This window comes from Mauremys reevesii, linkage group 24 (genome assembly GCF_016161935.1).
Source record: "Mauremys reevesii isolate NIE-2019 linkage group 24, ASM1616193v1, whole genome shotgun sequence".
Taxonomy (NCBI): domain Eukaryota; kingdom Metazoa; phylum Chordata; order Testudines; family Geoemydidae; genus Mauremys; species Mauremys reevesii.
The window spans coordinates 19,399,412-19,421,204 of NC_052646.1; the positions used below are offsets into that span (position 1 = coordinate 19,399,412).

Sequence of the window (21,793 nt, forward strand, 5' to 3'; positions counted from 1 at the left end):
CTGTTTCTCTGTTTCCTCACACCGGTCAAAATATGCTTTGAACTGATCTTGTGGTACGACGTTGGCAATAAGCACGCCTCTGAGGTGCACAAGCTTGTCAAGATTGAAACTACCATCTAAAGGGAACTGTAGTTTAGGGTCATCTCTCGTATGCCAATTCAGTTCAAATACATATAAGCTGCAGGTGTGCCTTTTGGCGGGATGGGAATTCCTTTCGACTCACCGGCCCCCACGTTTTCAGTTTGACAGATCAGATCACTTTCCCTCAGCTCTTTCGTACAGGGAAAATTTGTTCAGGGCGTCCACGACTGTCTGCACCCTCGTCCAGCAAGGGGCTTCGGCTAGTCTCAGGGAGCACAATGCTGCTTACTATGTAGGGCGTTAGCACACGTCAGTGGCTCATCAGACTGCGTAAAGGCGGGGGAGGGAAAAGGGAAGAGGTGTAGGGTGAAGGGAGTCTCCGTCAATCTTGGTTCTGGAGCAGATAATGCGCCTTACTCCAGTCCAGAGGACTGAACAGAGCTCAGGGACCGTCCAAGGACGGGGGAAAAGGATTGGGTCACACAAACCTAGACCCAGGCAGTTCCCTCGACATGCGGAGGAAACCTTGTCCTGATCAAGGTCTTTTACTGACCTTTCTAAGGCATGGTTGTAGGGCTGGCTTCCTACGACCCTCACTCACACCGGTCAGCCGACCTTCACTTTCATACTGACACACAAATCAGTACAGGCCTATTTAGCTACACCCAGTGGATCTTCCCAGGGAACAGATCAGAACAGAAGGGTGTCAGGCTGTCTGGTAGTAAAAGGTTCAGATCCAGCTTATAACTCACCCAACCCTGAGCCTACGGGCAAATCCTCCACCAACAACCCACGATGGAGATTTCAAAAGGTATCTTACCTTTCAGATGGGCCCTGGGTTTGGTGGGAGACCGCCCGCAGTCCTCCGATTTGGGGAAGTCATCTGTGGATCCCAGTCGAAATTTGACCACACGGTTGGTTTTGGATCAGACAGCCTGAGGCTCCTTTATTTTATGCAAGCATATAGGCAAGGAGAGTCAGCATGGCCCCGTGCAAGGTAGCAAGCTGCTCTGCCTTCAGTAAATTTCTAGCCAGCTTATAAAGGTTAAAACCACAGACAAATTACACACACATTGTACATTAATGACCTTATTTGGAATATACTGCAAAATATGATGCAGGTCAAAATCAAGCTGAACAAAATCAGTTTTCCATATTTGGCCTTTCCTGTCATTGTTATTCTGAGTCTCGTTTTTTGGTTTGACTTTTCTAATGCCTTCACTGTGGGTTTGTTTCACAAGCTTAGTTATTGCAAAGCAGCATCTCTGGGCACTTTCCACTTCATGCCCCTTATGCACGCAAAATCATTGATCCTCTGTCTTGGGATTTTTCCATATCACTCTGTCTTTCTATTCCCTTTATACAAAGAAGCAATCTCAGCTAAGACTTTTGGGGCTATATTTTTGACCAAAGCCCCAAAACTTTCCCTGACAGTAGATTTTTCCTGACAACGCTGTTTATGCTGATGTGAGAGCTTCTCCCATCGATGTAGTTAATCCACCCCCACCCCCGCAAGAGGTGGTAGCTGAGTTGACAGAAGAAGCGATGTCTACACCAGGCTTTAGGTTGGTATAACAGCATCACCCAACGGAGTGGTTTTTCCACACCCGCGAGCGACGTAGTTATACCAACATCAGTTGTGAGTGTAGAGCAAGCGAAAGGGAAGTTGACGGGGTGACTTGATAACAATTTCTGACAAGCAACTGACTTTCACGTATGCTGCCATCTACTGGCCAGTTGGTTTTATTGTCATCGTCAGCCCTGAGCCTTTGGATAAGGATTTATAGAGGTGGTTCTCAACCAGGGGTACGTGTACCACTGGGGGTACGCAGAGATCTTCCAATCCAAGGGGTACATCAGCTCATCTAGATATTTGTCTAGTTTTACAAAGGTCCATCAAAAGCACGAGCGTAGTCAGTACAAACTACAATTTCATACACTTTCTACTGCTCTGTACAGGGCCAGCTCCAGGCACCAGCCGAGAAAGCTGGTGCTTGGGGCAGCAGATTCCAAGAGGCGGCTTCCGCCCAAACCTTTTTTTATTTTTTGCGCTTCGCCGCTTCTGCCGCCCCTGCAGGATTTTTTATTTTGGTTTGCTGCTCCTGCGGCCCTGTAGGGGTCGGCGGCGCGGAGGAGGGGAGCTGCTGGGAGTGGTGCCAGGTCTGCAGCAAGCCCGGCATGGCAGCCCGCATCCTTCCCTGCCCGCCCCCCGGAGCAGCGCGGAGCCCTCCCGGCAGGCGGCGCGGCGGGAGGGGCCGCATGGCGAGCGCCCTGCTTAAGGAAGCCGTGGCTGCCCCCTTCTCTCCCCTCCCCTCCCCCTCGCTAGCTGGGGTGTTCACTCCGCTGCCCGGGGTCTGCAAGGCTGGGAGTAGCCCTGCACACGCCGCCCCGCAGGTATTTTTTTTTCTTTTTGGTTTTTTGTTTTTTCTTCCCTTTGCGGCTCCGGCCGGCCGGGTGGTTTGTTTCATGCCCCTCCGCTCCTTCGTTGCCACGATCGGCTGGCAGGTTTCCTGGAATTCCTGCCCCGCCTCCCTTTGCTGCTCAAGCCGGGTGGCAGGTTGGTTTCCCGCCCCACCCCCACTTTGCTGCTCCAGCCGCCATGCAGGTTTTTTTGTTTGTTTGTTTGTTTTTTGCTTGGGGCAGCAAAAAAGCTAGAGCCGGCCCTGGCTCTATATACTGCACAGGAATTGGATCAAAATGGCGGCCTTCACCCTCCCTTCATCCCCTCGGAAATTCATGCTGGTGCTGGCAGATGAGAGGAGGGATTCCCAGAGATCACCATACCGCAAGCTGAACCCAAGAGACAGGGCCCACAAGCCCAAAACCATAATGAAAGCCAAGCGGGGCGTGCGGTAGTTCTGGGCCCACTCAGGGCACGCCACGAGGATGCAGCGATCGACACTGAGGGTGGTGAGGAAGAAGGCGCTGGAGAACATGTGGAAGGAGGTGATGGTGCTGCTCAGTATATTGGCCCAATCTAAGTCCAGGATGAAGAAGGAGGTGAATCTGAGAGGCAGGAAAATGATGAAGATGAAATCAATCAAGGCCCGGTTCCAGAACCACACGGCGCTGGCCGTCCTCTCCATACGGCAGCTGGTGATGAAGAGGACGTAGCTGTTCAATGGCACCCCGGCGAGGAAGGCCACGCCACACAGCATCAGGAAGGGAACTTGATGGTATTCCATTCTTGGAAGAGGTACAGTCACAATATCCCCTCCTCCTCCTCACAGCTCGGCTTGGGCAGTGTAGACGTTTTGCTGAGCAAAGGAAGGAAGAGCAATGACGCTCCAGGAGAGGACACAGACAGAGAGAGACTCTTCTCAGGGTTTATAAACTCTTCAGTTCCTGAGCTGAACACAGATAGGATCACATCCTTGTAGGTCAATGGCACCAATGCTTCGAAGATCTTTGGAGCACAGAGTCAGAGAGTTAGAAAGAACCACAAAGATCATATCGTATAACTTCCTGCCAAGATGCAGGATTTGTTGTGTCTATTCTCTGCCCAAATGGTTTTTGTTTTGCCTCTGACCTGTGACAACAAGCCCCGCAAATAATTTCAACCAGTTCTAACCAGAGCGGATGAGGGGAGGGGATGGGGGCCGCTGGAAGGGGGGAGATCTGGGGGCAGTGGTGTGAGGGCAGGACAGGAGATCCAGTGAGGAAGCTGGGGGGGTTGCCTCATTACCTTACCCGTGTCTTGGGGAATGTAGCGTCTCAGAGTCGATCCCCGTCCAAGGTCCCCAACACGACATCTGTAGCTCTCCCAGACTGGCTCAGCCCGAAGGAGGAAGCTGTTCGTGTGGGCGGGGAGAACAATGGGAGGAAATCACAGAATGTAGCTGGGTCCGAATACTTCTGCAAAGTCAGGAAGGCCTCCGACACCCACAGCTACATGCAGACGTTATGTGAACCAGAAGCTCTTGTTAGAATATAGATATCCAGGCCTGCCTGTAAAGGCCTAGACTTTAAGAACTTAGGTGTATTTTTACCACTTAGCTAGTTACAGGGGTATAAAAACAAAGAATCAAAATCACAGTCTGCCTGTGTATGGGTCTTCTCTCACTAGGATAATTCATTAATGATCTGGAGGATGGCGTGGATTGCACCCTCAGAAGTTTGCAGATGACACTAAACTGGGAGGAGTGGTAGATACGCTGGAGGGTAGGGATAGGACACAAAGGGACCTTGACAAATTAGAGGATTAGGCCAAAAGAAAACTGATGAGGTTCAACAAGGAAAAGTGAAGAGTCCTGCATTTAGGAATGAAGAATCCCTTGCACTACTACAGACTAGGGGCTGAGTGGCTAAGCAGCAGTTCTGCAGAAAAGGACCTAGGGGTTACAGTGAAGAAGAAGCTGGATATGAGTCAACAGTGTGCCCTTGTTGCCAAGAAGGCTACTGGCATTTTGGGCTGTATAAGTAGTAGTGTTGCCAGCAGATCGAGGGCTGTGATCATTCCCCTCTATTTGACATTGGTGAGGCCTCATCTGGAGTCCTGTGTCCAGTTTAGGGCCCCACACTCCAAGAAGAATGTGGAAAAATTGAAGAGTCCAGTGGAGGGCAACAAAAATGATTAGGGGGCTGGAGCACATGATTTATGGGAAGAGGCTGAGGGAAGTGGGATTATTTAGTCTGCAGAATAGAGGAAGAATGTTGGGGGATTTGGTAGCTGCTTTCAACTACCTGAAAGGGGGTTCCAAAGAGGATGGATTTAGACTGTTCTCAGTGGTAGAAGATGAAAGAACAAGGAGCAATGGTCTCAAGTTGCAGTGGGGGAGGCTTAGGTTGGATATTAGGAAAAACCTTTTCCCTAGGAGGGTGGTGAAGCACTGGAATGGGTTCCCTAGGGAGGTGATGGAATCTCCTTCCTTAGAGGTTTTTAAGGTCAGGCTTGACAAAGCCTTGGCTGGGATGATTTAGCTGGGCATTGGTCCTGCTTTGAGCAGGGGGTTGGACTAGATAAACTCCTGACGTCTCTTCCAACCCTGATATTCTATGATTCTATGATAGTCTGAGGCCTTGTTCTTAGGCTAAGGCCTTTGGCTAAGCAGCAGGAGCAGCCCTAAACTGGGAAGCGAACGGTCACATCCTGAAATCCCAAACCCGGCACACTGAAATAAGGGGGTATTGGGCTGTTAGGAAGACAATCCTGTCCTGATAGTGCCCACCACCACCAGATAAAGAAACAGATCTTGAGATGGTTAAAGAAAACTTAGCTGATAGCACCCTTTCTGGCAAGAAATCACTTCTCAATGGTTGTGGTTGTGAAACCCTCATTTCTGTCTGTTTTATCTTTATGGCCACCACTTTTCTATTGTTAATCTGTCTGGTTCTCTACTTGTTTCTGTTTGCTGTATAATTCATTTTGCTAGGTGTAGATTATTGAGGGTAGTGGGATACAATTGGTTAGAGAATTATTTTACAATATGTTAGGATTGGTTCAGTAAAATGATTGATTAAGGTGTAGCTGCGAATATTACTATATAAATTGAGGTCAAACAGGAAGTGGGGGGAAGGGAAATTGGAATCACGCTTGCTGGACATTAACTGCTGGTCATTTGTTGCCTGCTGTCTGCGTGACAAGAATCAGGGAAGCGGGAAGGTGGAGAGAAAACCCTCTAACAGCTCCCCTCACTCTGCTGGTCCTGAGCAAGGTGTCTGCATTACGCTGTCCGCACCCATGGGCCATCGGGCGGAGCCCCCATCGGAGAGCCGGGGCTGAGACAGTCATGTCCAGCTGACTCCCCTGTGCAAGGTCCCAGGAGCAGAGACGCCAGCTGGGACTCTGCTCTCCAGGCACTCCTGGCTGGGGAAAGTGAACAGAGCCCCGCTGGGAGTAGGACGCGTGAGAGTCTCAGCCCTGCCTTTCGTGCAGGGAACCCACCCTTGCCTGGGTCATGTTACAGACCAGCCAAGGCTAAGGAAGCCCTCACTCTGTGCTGGAGACCACACAAACCACAGCGCAGCCTGCATCCTGCCTCTGTCATTTGCCTGGAGGCCTCAGGCATGGGGGCATTTTTCAGCTCAACATGAGCTCCCAGAGCCAACAGGGCACCGGCCGTCCTGGGATGCATCAACAGGGGAGTCTCGATTAGGAGCAAGGAAGTGATTTTCCCTCTGGATCCTGCCCTGGTGTGACCACAGCTGGGATCCTGTGTCCAGTTCTGATGCCCACCCTTCAAGGAGGTTGTTGAGCAACTGGAGGGGGTCAGAGAAGAGCCACGAGAGGGATTAACGGACTGGACCCCAGGCTTGGCAGAGAGAGACTTCAGGAGTTCAGTCAGGCTCAGTAAAGACACTATCTATGCTGACACGAGAGCTTCTCCAATCGATGACATTAATCCACCCCCCTGAGAGGTGGTAGCTGAGTTGACGGAGGAAGCAATGTGTACACCAGTTGTTAGGTCAGTATAACAGCGTCACCCAAGGAGGTGGGTTTTCCACATCCCCGAGCGATGTGGTTGTACCATTATATTTTGCCTAGTGTAGACCAAGCGAAAGGGAAGGTGACGGGGTGACTCGATTACCTGTTTCTGACCAGCAACTGAATTGCACGTATGCTGCCATCTACTGGCCAGGTGCTTTTACTGCCATCGTCAGCCCTGAGCCTTTGGATAACAGTCTATAGCAGTGGGTCCCTGAGGGTATGCAGAGAGGTCTTCCGTGGGGTACTTCAGCTCATCTAGATATTTGGCTGATTTTACAACAAGCTACATAAAAAGCACGAGTCTAGTCAGAACAAACTACAATTTCAAACAATGACTTGTTTCTACTGCTCTATATGCTGTCCACTGAAATGTAAGAAGACTATTTATGTTCCAATTTATTTATTTTATAATTATATGATAACATGAGAAAGTAAACTATTCATCAGTCTAGTGTGCTGTGACACTTGTATTTTTATGTCTGATTTTGTACAGAAGTAGTTTTTAAGTGATGAGAAACTCGGGGGTACGCAAGACAAATGAGACTCCTGGAAGGGGTACAATAGTCGGGGAAGGTTGAGAGCCACTGGTCTGTCTGGACTTTTCCCATTGAGATGTGGCCACCTCTGGGGTGAGGCATGGGGGCTGCTTATCCAAGTGACAGGGAGGAATTCAGGATGGGGGCCTTATGTGGGAAGTGGGGTGGGTCAGGGTTCCTGGAACAATTTGTGTAGTGGGGGTACTGAGGGCTACTAAATGATATGATGGGAACCCCTTCAGTTCAGGGGCTGTGGCACCAATGGGTGGAGTCAGGAGGGATCTGGGGAGGCTGCTATGGGGAGAGGGTAGGGAAATGGGGGGCTGCTGTGGGAAGTGGGGTGGTGGCAGGGAGGTACCTGTGGTAGGAGGTGGGGGGACAGAGACAGATATGGGGAGGCCATTGTGGAATTCACCATAGCATTGAAGCTGGAAGGTTTAATCTCACTTTCTTATCTATGTCCTGGGGGAATCAGACACGGCATCTCAGAATTGAGTCCCCCAACACACACACACACCATCTGCAGCTCCCCCTCCCCACAGACTCTGTCTGGGGACAGGAAGCTGTCCTCTCAGGGAGGGGAAGAAGGGGGGGGTCTCAGCGGGGGTGAGAGATGCTCACAAAGCTGGGTTTGCAAAGCCTCTGAGGCGGCCAGCTCCGTGCAAAGCTCAAGCAGCTCAGCTCAGATCTGGGGCCTGTTGTGACGAAGGGTCTGATCCCGTCTGCAGAGACGGTTGCCCACATCCAGGGTAGCCACAGCCCGAGAGCAGGAGCTGAGCTGCAGCAGCATCATTGCAGAAATTCAGCCCATTCACACCTGGAGACACACCAGACTCAGCTTGGGCCCCTGAACTGCCGCTGAGTCAGGAGTGATTCATGCGTGGGCGCTGCCGCCCTTCACCCCCGGTCACCCCAGGAACATCCTGGAGAGACCCTGCCAGGTGGCAAGTGGATCGTGAATCTCTCGTTTCATTGGCTGTGAGCCACACGACATAGAGTCTGCTCCACGACTGGCTGGTGGATTGGTTGGGTGCTGGAGAATGCCAGCGATGTAGTGAAGGGTGAAAGCTGCGTGAATTTTGGCCAGGAATATCAGGATTCATTATAAGAACATAAGAACATAATAGGCAGCAGGTTTAAAACAAATAAAAGGAAGTTCTTCTTCACGCAGCGCACAGTCAACTTGTGTAACTCCTTGCCTGAGGAGGTTGTGAAGGCTAGGACTATAACAATGTTTAAAAGGGGACTGGATAAATTCATGGTGGCTAAGTCCATAAATGGCTATTAGCCAGGATGGGTAAGAATGGTGTCCCTAGCCTCTGTTCGTCAGAGGATGGAGATGGATGGCAGGAGAGAGATCACTTGATCATTGCCTGTTAGGTTCACTCCCTCAGGGGCACCTGGCATTGGCCACTGTCGGTAGACAGATACTGGGCTAGATGGACCTTTGGTCTGACCCGGTACGGCCTTTCTTAAGTTCTTATGTTCTTATCTTCTTATGCACTTCCACAGCCATCCCCAGGCAGCGACACACCCCGCTGAGTCCCAGGAATGTTTCTCCCAGCCACTCATGAACCATCAATACGGAGGCTCCAGTCAGTTCCCTCAGGTCCCCGGCCTTGCACCCCAGACCTGTATCATCCTGTTCTGCTCAGAAGCCCGGCCAGTGTAAGTTCATTACCCAGTCGGCGCCTCCCCCTCCAAACACCAGCCTTTGGAAACTGAGCTGAGATTTCCCAGGACGTCAACCAAACACACCGGTTTAGGTAGAATATAAAACAGGTTTATTAACTACAGACAGATATTATGTGATTAAAAGCAGTGAGCATAGAGGTCACCATTGGTTACCTAAGAAATAAAAGTAAATTCCCAAGCTGCAATAATAAACTAAACTACTGTTGCTACCTGGTAATGCTACTCAATACACAGGCTGGGCTTCTTTTCCACCCCAATAACAAACCTTGCCAGGTCAAAGTCTTTGGCCTCTAGATGTGTTTTCAGTGAGGCCAAGTGGTGACATCACTTCCCCTCTTTTGTAGTTTCTTCCATCTTGCTAGAAAGATCTTTTCCTATGACATGGGCCAAACAGTCTCCATTGTCTATGTGCTCACTCTGAGAAAGCTCTATAGCAGATTTGGGGATGGATAGCTTAGTAGTTTGAACATTAGCCTACTAAGCCCAGGGTTGTAAGTTCCATCCTTGAGGGGACTACTTAGGGATCTTGGGCAAAATCAGTACTTGGTCCTGCCAGTGAAGGCAGGGGGCTGGACTCAATGACCTTTCAGAGTCCCTTCTAGCTCTATGAGATGGGTATATCTCCATACATTATTATTCTTAGATGGGAGCTGATAAGCCAGTAACGCTCTCTGGCTCCTCTCTTGTTGTACCTGAAAGGCCGGTTGTGGATGTTCCCAACATCACAACTTATTTCAGTAACACACAAATAGCAAAAATCACAACCTCACATACACTGACATCAGGTACAATTTAACAGGATATTAATAATCAACAGATCAAGACTATTTTAAATGATACCTCACAAGGCAGACTTTGTTCATAGTTCTAGGACAGTGGTGAATATGGGGGTTCCAGAGTGCTATTTTGAGGTACAGAGTGTCCTTTTTCTCCAAGCCCCAGATCCTGGAATCAGATGATTAGGCAGGAAATTCAGTTTTCTTTTCTTTTCTTTTTTAAGTTAAGTTTGCAGCCTTCATTTTTACAGAGAAAAGCTTGAAATGGCCCCACGAAAAAATCATAAGCCAAAAAAAAAAAAGAATCCAGATGTCTTTCTTTTCAAACCAATCGCATGTTTTAGGGGGTGTCTCAGGAGGCTTGGGCTTGGCAATCAAGAGATAGGATTAGATTTTTAAAAGTGGCTAAGGGAGTTAGATGTCAAATTCCCATTGAAGTTAGGAGTTAAGCACCTAACTCACATAGGTGCTTTTGAAAATCTCACCCGTAGAAGCCTGTCAATTCAATTACATCACATAGTGGCAGACAGCTAAAAGGTGACATTTAAATTCTTATATACAAACGCTAGAAGTTTAAATAATAAGATGGCTGAACTTGAGCGCCTCGTATTACCTGAGGATATCGTTGTAACAGGCATCACAAAAACTTGGTGGAATGAGGTGTGACAAAGCTCTGAGCCTGTATTGGTGGGTCCCGCGCTTCCAGGCAGATTCAGTAGCCTCAAAAGCTCGCTAAGGCCCTCAAAATGACCTCCCTTTCCCAATATGGCGGCAAAGGTCACAGCTTATTGAGCTACTTTCATCACAGGCCAGTTTAGGAGGTGAGGAGGTGGAATGCCCACAGTCTGGGGGGAACCCGGGCCCACCCTCTACTCCGGGTTCCAGCCCAGGGACCCTAATGGTGGCAGCTGTTGGCAGCTTCCCTCCACCACTGGTGCTGCTTTGATTCCCTGGGCCACTTCCCTTTTCCTAGGCTTCACCCTTACCTCAGGGTTCAGCAACACTTCCTCTCCTCCAGCTCCTTTCACTGGGCTCCTCTTGAGAGAACTGGCAGGGAGAGCCTTTAAAGCAGTGTAAGTGGGACCTTAATTGGTCCCAGCTGTCTCCATTAGCCTAACACCTTTAACTGACCCTTTCTCAGTTAATTGAGGTCAGGTGCCAGCATTAGCCTAACGACTTTAACTGTTTAAATTGATGTCAGGTGTCTTGATTGGCCTGGAGTAGCCCTTGTTTGGCTCTCCAGGGAACAAGGACCTGCTCATTCTGAGGCTGATATTCCTGCCTTCCACTGCCCTCTTATATCCTTCTGGCCTGAGTCCGTCACAGAGGATAATCAATGGGACACAGTAATACCAGGGTACAAAATATATTGGCAGCGCAGAACAGGTCGTGCTGCTGGGGGAATGGCACAATGTGTGAAAGAAAGCGTAGAGTCAAATGAAGTAAAAATCTTAAATGAACCAAACTGTACCATAGAAGCAGCAAAGAATCCTGTGGCACCTTATAGACTAACAGATGTTTTGCAGCATGAGCTTTCGTGGGTGAATACCCACTTCTTTGGATGCAAGTAGTGGAAATTTCCAGGGACAGGTATATATAAGCAAGCAAGAAGCAAGCTAGAGATAACGAGGTAAGATCAATCAGGGAGGATGAGGCCCTGTTCTAGCAGTTGAGGTGTGAAAACCAAGGGAGGAGAAACTGGCTCTGTAGTTGGCAAGCCATTCACAGTCTTTGTTTAATCCTGAGTTGATGGTGTCAAATTTGCAGATGAACTGGAGCTCAGCAGTTTCTCTTTGAAGTCTGGTCCTAAAGTCTTTTTGCTGCAGGATGGCCACCTTAAGATCTGCTATTGTGTGGCCAGGGAGGTTGAAGTGTCTCCTACAGGTTTTTGTGTATTGCCATTCCTAATGTCTGATTTGTGTCCATTTATCCTTTTCCTTAGAGACTGTCCAGTTTGGCCAATGTACATAGCAGAGGGGCATTGCTGGCATATGATGGCATATATTACATTGGTGGATGTGCAGGTGAATGAACCGGTGATGGTGTGGCTGATCTGGTTAGGTCCTGTGATGGTGTTGCTGGTGTAGATATGTGGGCAGAGTTGGCATCGAGGTTTGTTGCATGGATTGGTTCCTGAGTTAGAGTTACTATGGTGCGGTGTGCAGTTGCTGGTGAGAATATGCTTCAGGTTGGCAGGTTGTCTGTGGGCGAGGACTGGCCTGCCACCCAAGGCCTGTGAAAGCGTGGGATCATTGTCCAGGATGGGTTGTAGATCCCTGATGATGAGTTGGAGGGGTTTTAGCTGGGGACTGTATGTGATGGCCAGTGGAGTCCTGTTGGTTTCTTTCTTGGGTTTGTCTTGCAGTAGGAGGCTTCTGGGTAAACGTCTGGCTCTGCTGATCTGTTTCCTTATTTCCTCGTGTGAGTACTGTAGTCTTGAGAATGCTTGGTGGAGATTTTCTAGGTGTTGGTCTCTGTCTGTGGGGTTAGAGCAGATACGGTTGTACCTCAGTGCTTGGCTGTAGACAATGGATCTTGTGGTGTGTCCGGGATAGAAGCTGGAGGCATGAAGGTAGGCATAGCGGTCGGTAGGTTTTCAGTATAGGGTGGTGTTAATGTGACCATCACTTATTTGCACCATGGTGTCTAGGAAGTGGACCTCCCATGTAGATTGGTCCAGGCTGAGGTTGATGGAGGGGTGGAAGCTGTTGAAATAGTCTATAAGGTGCCACAGGATTCTTTGCTGCTTCTACAGAACCAGACTAACACGGCTACCCCTCTGATACCAAACTGTACCATAGAATGTCACTGGATAGTAATTTCATGATTGACTAATAAGAGTACAGCAGTAGGGATATACGACCGACCACCTGAGCAGGACGGTGACAGCGACTGTGAAATGTTCTGGGAGATTAGAGAGGCTATTAAAATAAAAACAACTCAGTAATAATGGGGGATTTCAACTATCCTCATATTAACTGGGTACATGTCATTTCAGGATGGGACAAAGTTTCTTGACACCTTAAATGACTACTTCTTGGAGCAGCTAGTCCTGGAACCCACAAGGGGAGAGGCAATTCTTGGTTTAGTCCTAAGTAGAGCACAGGATCTGGTCTAACGGGTGAATATACTGAACGGCTTGGTAATAGTGACCATAATATAATTAAACTTAACATCCCTCTGGTGGGGGAAACACGACATCAACCCACCACGGTAGCATTTAATTTCAGAAAAGAGAACTACACAAAAATGAGGAAGTTAAAGGATTAAATTAAAGGATACAGCGCCAAAAGTGAAAGCCCTGAAAATCCCTGGAAACTTTTAAAAGACACAATAATAGAGGCTCATCTTAAATGGATCCCCCAAATTAAAAAACATAGTAAGAGAACCAAAAATGAGCCACTGTGGGTAAACAACCAAGTAAAGAAGCTCTGAGAGGCAAAAAGGCATCCTTTAAAAATGGAAGTTAAACTCTACTGAAGAAAATTGAAAGGAGCATAAACGCTGGCAAATGAAGTGTAAAAATATAACTAGGGAGGCCAAAAAAGAATTTAAAGAACAGCCGGCCAAGGACTCAAAAAGTAATAGCAAAAATATGTGTAAGTACATCAGAAGGAGGAAGCTGCTAAACAACCAGTGGGGCCGCTGCAAGATCGAGATGTTAAGGGAGCACTCAAGGACAATAAGGCCATTGCAGAGAAAGAAAATGAATTCTTTGCATCGATCTTCATGGCTGAGGATGTGAGGGAGATTCCCAAACCTGAGCCATTCTTTTTAGGTGATAAATCTGAGGAAATGTCCCAGACTGAAGTGTCATTTGGAACAAATTGATAAACTAAATAGGAATAAGTCACCAGCACCAGATGGGATTCACCAAAGTTCTGAAGGAACTCAAATGTGAATTTTCAGAACTGCTAACTGTGGTATGTAGCCTATCATTTAAATCAGCTTCTGTACTAGATGACTGGAGGAGAGCTAATGTGACACCCATTTTTAAAAACGGCTCCAGAGGTGATCCCGGCAATTACAAGCCGGTGAGCCTGGTTTCAGTACTGGGCAAACTGGCTGAAAATATAGTTAAGAACAAAATTGTCACGCACATAGATGAACGTGATTTGTTGGGGAGAATCAACATGGGTTCTGTAGAGGGAAATCATGCCTCACCAATCAACTAGGATTCTTGGAGGGCATCAAAAAGCATATGGACAAGAGTGATCCAGTGGATATAGTGTACTTGGAGTTTCAGAAAGCCTTTGACAAGGTACCTCACCAAAGGCTTTTAAGGAGAGTAAGTTGTCATGAGATAAGAGGGAAGGTCCTCACATGGTTCAGTAACTGGTTAAAAGATAGGAAACAAAAGGTAAGAATAAATGCTCAGTTTTCAGAATGGAGACAACGTACATAGAGGTGTCCCCCAGGGGTCTGTACTGGGACTAGTGCTGTTCAACATATTCATAAAAGATCTGGAAAGAGGGGTAAACAGTGAGATGGCAAAATTTTCAGATGATACAGTTAGGCCTCAACTAGAGTAGTGTGTCCAGTTCTGGGCATCGCATTTCAAGAAAGATGTGGAGAAATTGGAGAGGGTCCAGAGAAGAGCAACAAGAATGATTAAAGGTCTTGAGAACATGACCTATGAAGGAAGGCTGAAAGAACTGGGTTTGTTTACTTTGGAAAAGAGAAGACTGAGAGGGGACATGAGAGCAGTTTTCAGGTATCTAAAAGGGTGTCATCAGGAAGAGGGAGAAAACTTGTTCACCTTAGCCTCTAAGGATAGAACAAGAAGCAATGGGCTTAAACTGCAGCAAGGGAGGTTTAGGTTGAACATTAGGAAAAAGTTCCTAACTGTCAGGGTGGTTAAACACTGGAATAAATTGCCTAGGGAGGTTGTGGAATCTCCATCTCTGGAGATATTTAAGAGCAGGTTAGATAAATGTCTATCCGGGATGGTCTAGACAGTATTCGGTCCTGCCATGAGGGCAGGGGACTGGACTCGATGACCTCTCGAGGTCCCTTCTAGTCCTAGAATCTATGGATCTATGAAAACTACTCAAGGGAGTTAAGTCCAAAGCTGACTGAGAAGAGCTACAAAAGGATCTCAAAAACTGGGTGACCAGGCAACAAAATGGCAGATGAAATTCAGTGTTGATAAATGCAAAGTAACGCAGATTGGAAAACATCATCCCAACTCTACATATAAAATGATGGAGTCTAAACTAACTGTTACCACTCAAGAAAGAGATCTTAGAGTCACTGTGGATAGTTCTTTGAAAACATCCACTCAATGTTCAGTGGCAATCAAAAAAGTGAACAGAATGTTGGGAATCATTAAGAAAGGGATAGATAATAAGACTGAAAAATATCATATTGCCTCTCTATAAATCCATGGTACACCCATATCTTGAATACTACATGGAGATATGGCCACCTCATCTCAAAAAAGATTATTGCAATTGGAAAAGATACAGAAAAGGGCTACAAAAATGGTTTGGCGTATGGAATAGCTTCCATATGAGGAGAGATTAATAAGACTGGGACTTCTCAGTTTGGAAAAGAGATGACTAATTATGGCTGAGGTCTATAAAATCCTGACTGGTGTGGAGAAAGTAAATAGGGAAGCGTTATTTATTCTTTTCATAACACAACTAAGGGTCATCCAATTAAATTAATACGCAGCTGGTGTAAAACAAACAAAAGGAAGTATTTCTTCACGCAATGCACAGTCAGTCTGTGGAACTCCTTGCCAGAGGATTTTGTGTAGGCCAAGACTATGCCAGGGTTCAAAAAAGAACTGGATAAATTCATGGAGGACAGGTCCATCAATGGCTATTAGCCAAGAGGGGTAGATATGGTGTCCCTAGTCTCTGTTTGACAGAAGTTGGGAATGGGCAACAGGGGATGGATCACTTGATGGCTCCCTGTTCTGTTCATTCCCTCTGGGGCACCTGGCAAAGGCCACTGTCAGAAGACAGGACACTGGGCTAGAAGGAACTTTGGTATGACAGTCTGGCCATTCTTATGATCTTATGTTATGTGTCATTGACTCTCAGCTAGTTTCCTATGGGCCTAAACACTTTAAAAAATGACCCTTGTGAAATGTTAACCTTTGTTTAATAGACCCCTTGATCTTCAACAAACACAGGAAAGAAGAAGAGCTGGAGATGCACTGGGAGCAAAGGTGACATGATGAGAAGAATAATGACACATAGATGTAGAAAAAGACAGACCATAAAGAACTAAATGCCCCAAAATGATCTAAAAATGAACAAAGCCAAGACTCTAATATATTTCATTATAATGACAGATTCATAGATTCCAAAACTCGTCTTACCTCCTGGGTCACACAGGCGAGAGAATGGCCCCAAAATCATTCCTAGAGCAGAGCTTTTAGAAAAACAACTTGATTAAAAATTGCCAGTGATGGACGATCCACCACAACCCTGGGGAAATTGCTCCAATTACTCTGACCGTTAAAAATTGACACCTCATTTCCAGTCTGAATTTGACTAGATTCAATTTCTGTTTACTGGATTGTGTTAGACCTTCCTCTGCTAGATTGAAGAGCCCATTATTAAATATTTTTTCCACACATAGGTACTTACAGACTGTGATCAAATCACCCCTTCAGTTTCTCTTTGTTAAGCTAAATAGATTGTGCTCTTTGAATCTCTCATTCCCAGGCACGTTTTCTAATCCAGTAATCACTCTCGTGGCTCTTCTATGAATAAGGCCAAAAAAAATCACAATTTGGGGAAGTGACATGTCCCAGCAAACAGAATTCTTTCTCCATGCAAATATTGACAATTCCATCCATTCCCCTATTCAGCCAGCTCTGACCCCGAGTTGTCAGTGTTTTGGGAGCTGCGTGCACGTTGCCGGTACCTCAGAAACTCTTCCTCCAAGATGAGGTAGAAGATGGGGTTGAGGCAGCTGCTGAAATATGTCAGGACACAAGAAAAAGTGCTTCCTATGTTCAGAAGAGTCTGAGGATATGTAGCTGAGATCTGCAGGAAGAGGAAGACGTGATACGGCAGCCAGCAGAGGAAAAAGGTCGGGATCAAACCAAGAAGGATCTTGAGTGGCTTGATGGAGTGGATGAGCCGGTTCCTTCTCAGCTTGGCAGCTAGAACGATGTAGGAGGTTGGGATCAAGATCAAGGCTAATGGGATTAGAAACCCGACCAGGAACTGGATTGCAATAGCAGCCTTCACCCTCCTTTCATCTGGATCGAAATTCATGCTGGTGCTGGCAGATGAGAGCGGGAATTCCCAGAGATCACCGTACCGTGAGCTGAAACCAGCAGACAGGACCCATATGCCTATAACCATCCTGAAAGCCAGAAGGGGCGTGCGGTGGTTCTGGGCCCACGCAGGGCGCGCCACGAGGATGCAGCGATTGACACTGAGGACTGTGAGGAGGAAGGCGCTGGAGAACATGTAGAAGGAGGTGACGGTGCTGCTCAGCGTCGTGGCCCAGTTTAAGTCCAGGATAAAGATGGAGGTGAATCTGAGGGGCAGGAAGACGATGAAGATGAAATCGGTCATGGCCCAGCTCCAGATACACACAGTGCTGGCCGTCCTCTCCACACGGCAGCCAGCTAAGAAGAGGACGTAACCGTTCAACAGCACCCCGGCAAGGAAGGCTACACCACTCAGCACCAGGAAGAGAATTCGGAGGAACTCCATTCTTGGAAGAATTGTAATCACAATATCTCCTCCTTTGCGTCCGGGCTCGGAGGGGTCAGCGCAGACGTTGTGCTGAGCAAACAATAGAAGAATGATGAAACGGGCACCAGAAGGAGACATGGACAGTTTGGTTTCTACTAAATAAAATGTTTAAAAAACACACCCCTTTGCCGCTTGCTGAAAAGTTGGATTTCTAGGCAAGGGAAGGTGGCCAATGTGGGTGTCCAAGATACAAAGACCAAGATATGAGAGACACCCCCCAGAGCCTCACTAAAATTCCCAAATAATCTTCTTGCTATTAGTTTCCCAAAGGAGCTGGTTTTCCCATCTTGGTTTAAAAAAGGCCAGTAACAAGTCAAAAGATTTTTTTTAAATTGCAAGAGTCTCTTTTAGTGGATAGAAAGGGAGTCCGGACTCCTGGGTTCCATCCCAGACTCTGTCACTAAACTGTCTGGGGAGCCGGGACAAGTCACATCATGGCCCCGTGCCTCAGTTTCCCTGCCAAATGTTTCTCTGTTTAGAGTGTGAGCTTGCTGTGGCCAGGCCTGTTTCTTCTTGTGGCTCTGTCCAACACCCAGGGTGACAGGGGCCCCTGATCTTTGACAAGAAGACCCACAAATAATTTCAACCAGCTCTATCCAGAGCAGTCGAGGGGAAGGGATGGGGACAGCAGACCAGGGGGCAGCAGTGGGGGGGGGTGAAAATGAGATCCAGTGGGGCAGCTGGAGGATTTACCTCATTTCCTTACCCGTGTCTTGGGGGACTCAGTGTCTCAGAGTCAGGTCCCCAACGCGATGCCTGCAGCTCACCCAGACTGGCTCATCTCAGAGCAGGGAGCCGTTCAGGTGGGGGTATATCTGGCAGGGAGGGGACAATGGGGGGAGGTCAAAGGACACACAGGACGTGGCTGGGTCCGATCATGTCACAAAGCCTGGGAGGTTTTCATCACCCACAGCTACATGCAGAAGTCACACAAACCACAAGCTCCCCGCCGTGCTGGGGCCCAGCAAAGTGTCTGTATCTGCTGCCTGCATTCTGGGGCAGGCGGGTGGGGCACTCAGCAGAAAGCAGGGGCTGAGACAGCCACGTCCGGCTGACTCCCCCGTGCGAGGTCCCAAGAGCAGAGACACCAGCTGGGACTCTGCCCTCGAACCCCTCCTGGCTGGGGAAAGCAAACAGAGCCCTGCTGGGAGTGGGTCGCGTGAGATTCTCAGCCCTGCCTTTCGTGCAGGGAACCCACCCTCAGCCCGGACCATGTTACAGACCAGCCAAGGCTAAGGAAACCCTCGCTCTGTGCTGGAGACCACACAAACCACAGCCTGGCCTGCAACCTGCCTCTGTCTCTTGTCATTTGCCTGGAGGCCTCAGGCGTGGGGGCATTTTTCAGCTCAACGTGAGCTCCCAGATCCAACAGGGCACCAGCTGTCCTGGGATGCATCAACAAGGGAGTCTCGATTAGGCGCAAGAAGGTGATTTTCCCACTGGATCCGGCCCTGGTGTGATCACAGCTGGGATCCTGTGTCCAGTTCTGGCGCCCACTCTTCAAGAAGGATGTTGGGCAACTGGAGGAGCTCAGAGAAGAGCCACGAGAAGGAATAACGGACTGGACCCCAGGCTTGGTGGAGAGACACTGCAGGAGCTGAGGCTGTTCAGTTTATCAAAGGACACGTCTACACTGCGGAGGCTGCACTGATGCAGCTGTGTCGCTGTAGCGGCTCAGTGAAGACGCTGTTCATGCTGACGTGATTGCTTCTCCCATCAGCGTAGTTAATCCACCCGCCCGAGAGATGGCAGCTCAGTTGACGGAAGAAGCGTTGTCTACACTGGGTGTTAGGTCGGTATAACAGCCTCACACAGAGGGGTGGGGTTTCCACGCCCACGAGTGACGTAGTTATACCAACATCAGTTGCTAGTGTCGACCAAGCGAAAGGGAAGGCGACGGGGTGACTTGATTGCCATTTTCTGACCAGCAACTGAATTGCACATGTGCTGCCATCTACTGGCCAGGTGCTTATACTGCCGTTATCAGCCAAGAGCCTTTGGAAACCAGTGGGAGAACACTTCAACCTCTCTTACCACTCAGTGACAGACTTGAAGGTGGCAATTTTGCAACAAAAAAAAAGCGAGACTGCTGAACTCAAATTAATATGCAAATTAGATACAATTAACTCAGGCTTAAACAGGGACTGGGAATGGTTGGGTCATTACACTTATGGCTGCCCCAGCTGCTTAGCCTAAGAACAAGGCCTCAGACTATCCTAGTGAGAGAAGGCCCAGACACAGGCAGACTGTGGCTTTGATTCATTGTTTTTATATCCCGGTAACTAGCAAAGTGATAAAAATGCACCTATGTTCCTAGAGTATAGGCCTGTACAGGCAAGCCTGGATATCTATATTCTAACAGCTTCTTGGAGCAGCTAGTTCTGGAACCCACAACAGGAGAGGAAATTCTTGATTAAGTCATAAGTACAGCACAGGATCTGGTCCAAGGGGTGAATATAACAGAACCCTTGGTAATAGTCATCACAATATAATTAAATTTAACATCCCTGTGGAGAGGGAAACAACACAACAGCCCAACACTGTAGACTTTAATTTCAGAAAAGAGAACCACACAAAAATGAGGATGTTAGTAAAAACGAAATGAAAAGGTACAGCGCCAAATGTGAAATCCCTGCAAGCTGCATGGAAACTTTTTTAAGACACCGTAATAGAGGCTCAATTTAAATGTGACTAAACAACTGAGTAAAGAAGCTTTGAGAGGCAAAAAGGCATCCTTTAAAAAGTGGAAGTGAAATCCTATTGAGGAAAATAGAAAGGAGCATGAACTCTGGCAAATGAAGGGTAAAAATATAATTAGGAAGGCCAAAAATTCAAAAAGTAATAGCAAAAATATTTTGAGGAACATCAGAAGCAGGAAGCTGCTAAACAACCAGAGCGGCCACTGCACAATTGAGATGTTAAAGGAGCAGTCAAGGAAGATAAGACCATTGCGGAGAAACAAAATTAATTCTTTGCATTGGCTGAGCATGTGAGGGAGATTCCCAAATCTGAGCCATTCTTTTTAGGTGACAGATCTGAGGACCCAACCTGAAGCAAATACTCACCAGCAACCGCACACCATACAACATAAACACTAACCCAGGAACCTATCCTTGCAATAAAGCCCGATGCCAGCTCTGTCCACATATCCATTCAAGTGACACCATCACAGGACCTAATCACATCAGACACACCATCAGGGGCTCGTACACCTGCACATCTAGCAACGTGATATATGCCATCATGTGCCAGCAATGCCCCTCTGCCATGTACATTGGCCAAACCGGACAGTCTCTACGCAAAAGAATAAATGGACACAAATCTGACATCAGGAATCATAACATTCAAAAACCAGTGGGAGAACACTTCAACCTTTCTAACCACTCAGTGACAGACTTGAAGGTGGCAATTTTGCAACAAAAAAACTTCAAAAACAGACTCCAAAGAGAGACTGCTGAACTTGAATTAATATGCAAACTAGATACTATTAACTGTGGTCTAAACAAAGACTGGGAATGGTTGGGTCATTACACCAATTGAATCTATTTCCCTATGTTAAGTTCTCCTCACACCTTCTATGGGCCATCTTAATTATCACTTCAAAAAGTTTTTTTTCCTCCTTCTAATGATAGCTCATCTCAATTGATTAGACTCTGCCTGTTGGTATGCATACTTCCACCTTTTCATGTTCTCTGTATGTATAAATATCTCCTGTCTGTGTGTTCCATTCTATGCATCCGAAGAAGTGAGCTTTAGCTCACGAAAGCTCATGCTAAAATAAATTTGTTAGTCTTTAAGGTGCCACAAGTACTCCTGGTTTTTTTGCAGATCTGAGGAAGTATCCCAGATTGAGGTGTAATTAGAGGAGATTTTGGAACAAATTGATAAACTGAACAGTAATAAGTCACCAGGACCTGATGGCATTCACCCAAGTGTTCTGAAGGAATTCAAATGTGAAATTGCAGGACTACTAACTAACAAAGAGTAGGAATAAATGGTCAGTTGTCAGAAAGGAGACAGGTAAATAACAGAGTCTCTACTAGGACTAGTGCTGTTCAACATATTCATAAACGATCTGGAGAAAGGGATGAAGAGTGCGCTGGCAAAATTTGCAGCTGTTACAAAACTACTCAAGATAGTTAAGTGCAAAGCAGACTGCAAGGAGCTACAAAGGGGTCTCACAAAACTGGGTGACTGGGCAACAAAATGGCAGATGAAATTCAGTGTTATTAAATGCAAAGTAATGGACATTGGAAACCATAATCTCAACTATACATATAAAAGGATGGGGTCTAAATTAGCTGTTATCACTCAAGAAAGATCTCGGAGTCATTGTGGATAGTTCTCTGAAAACATCCATTCAATGTGCAGGGGCAGTGAAAAAATAAATGGTACGTTGGGAATCATTAAAAAATGGATAGATAATTAGACCGAAAATATCTTATTGCCACTATATGAATCCATGATATGCCCACATCTTGAATATTATGTTCAGATGTATTCAAGATGTGAAGGCCAAAGACTCAAAAAGTAATAAGCAAAAGTATTTTG

General features: G+C 47.2%; 2 protein-coding genes across 2 annotated transcripts; both read right to left on the bottom strand.

The window, feature by feature from the left end:
* Positions 1–2,750: 2,750 nt before the first annotated feature.
* Positions 2,751–3,266, bottom strand: LOC120390603 (chemokine-like receptor 1). The gene has a single exon (XM_039513334.1). It carries the CDS (start codon positions 3,264–3,266, stop codon positions 2,751–2,753), a length of 516 nt encoding a protein of 171 aa, XP_039369268.1.
* Positions 3,267–16,333: 13,067 nt separating this feature from the next.
* LOC120390604 (chemokine-like receptor 1) lies at positions 16,334–17,200 on the bottom strand. Its single transcript, XM_039513335.1, has one exon. It carries the CDS (start codon positions 17,198–17,200, stop codon positions 16,334–16,336), a length of 867 nt encoding a protein of 288 aa, XP_039369269.1.
* Positions 17,201–21,793: the final 4,593 nt, after the last annotated feature.

Excerpts from the sequence above, each read along its gene's own strand:
- LOC120390603 (XM_039513334.1), bottom strand. The coding sequence starts at position 3,266 with ATGGAATACCATCAAGTTCCCTTCCTGATGCTGTGTGGCGTGGCCTTC.
- LOC120390604 (XM_039513335.1), bottom strand. The coding sequence starts at position 17,200 with ATGGAGTTCCTCCGAATTCTCTTCCTGGTGCTGAGTGGTGTAGCCTTC.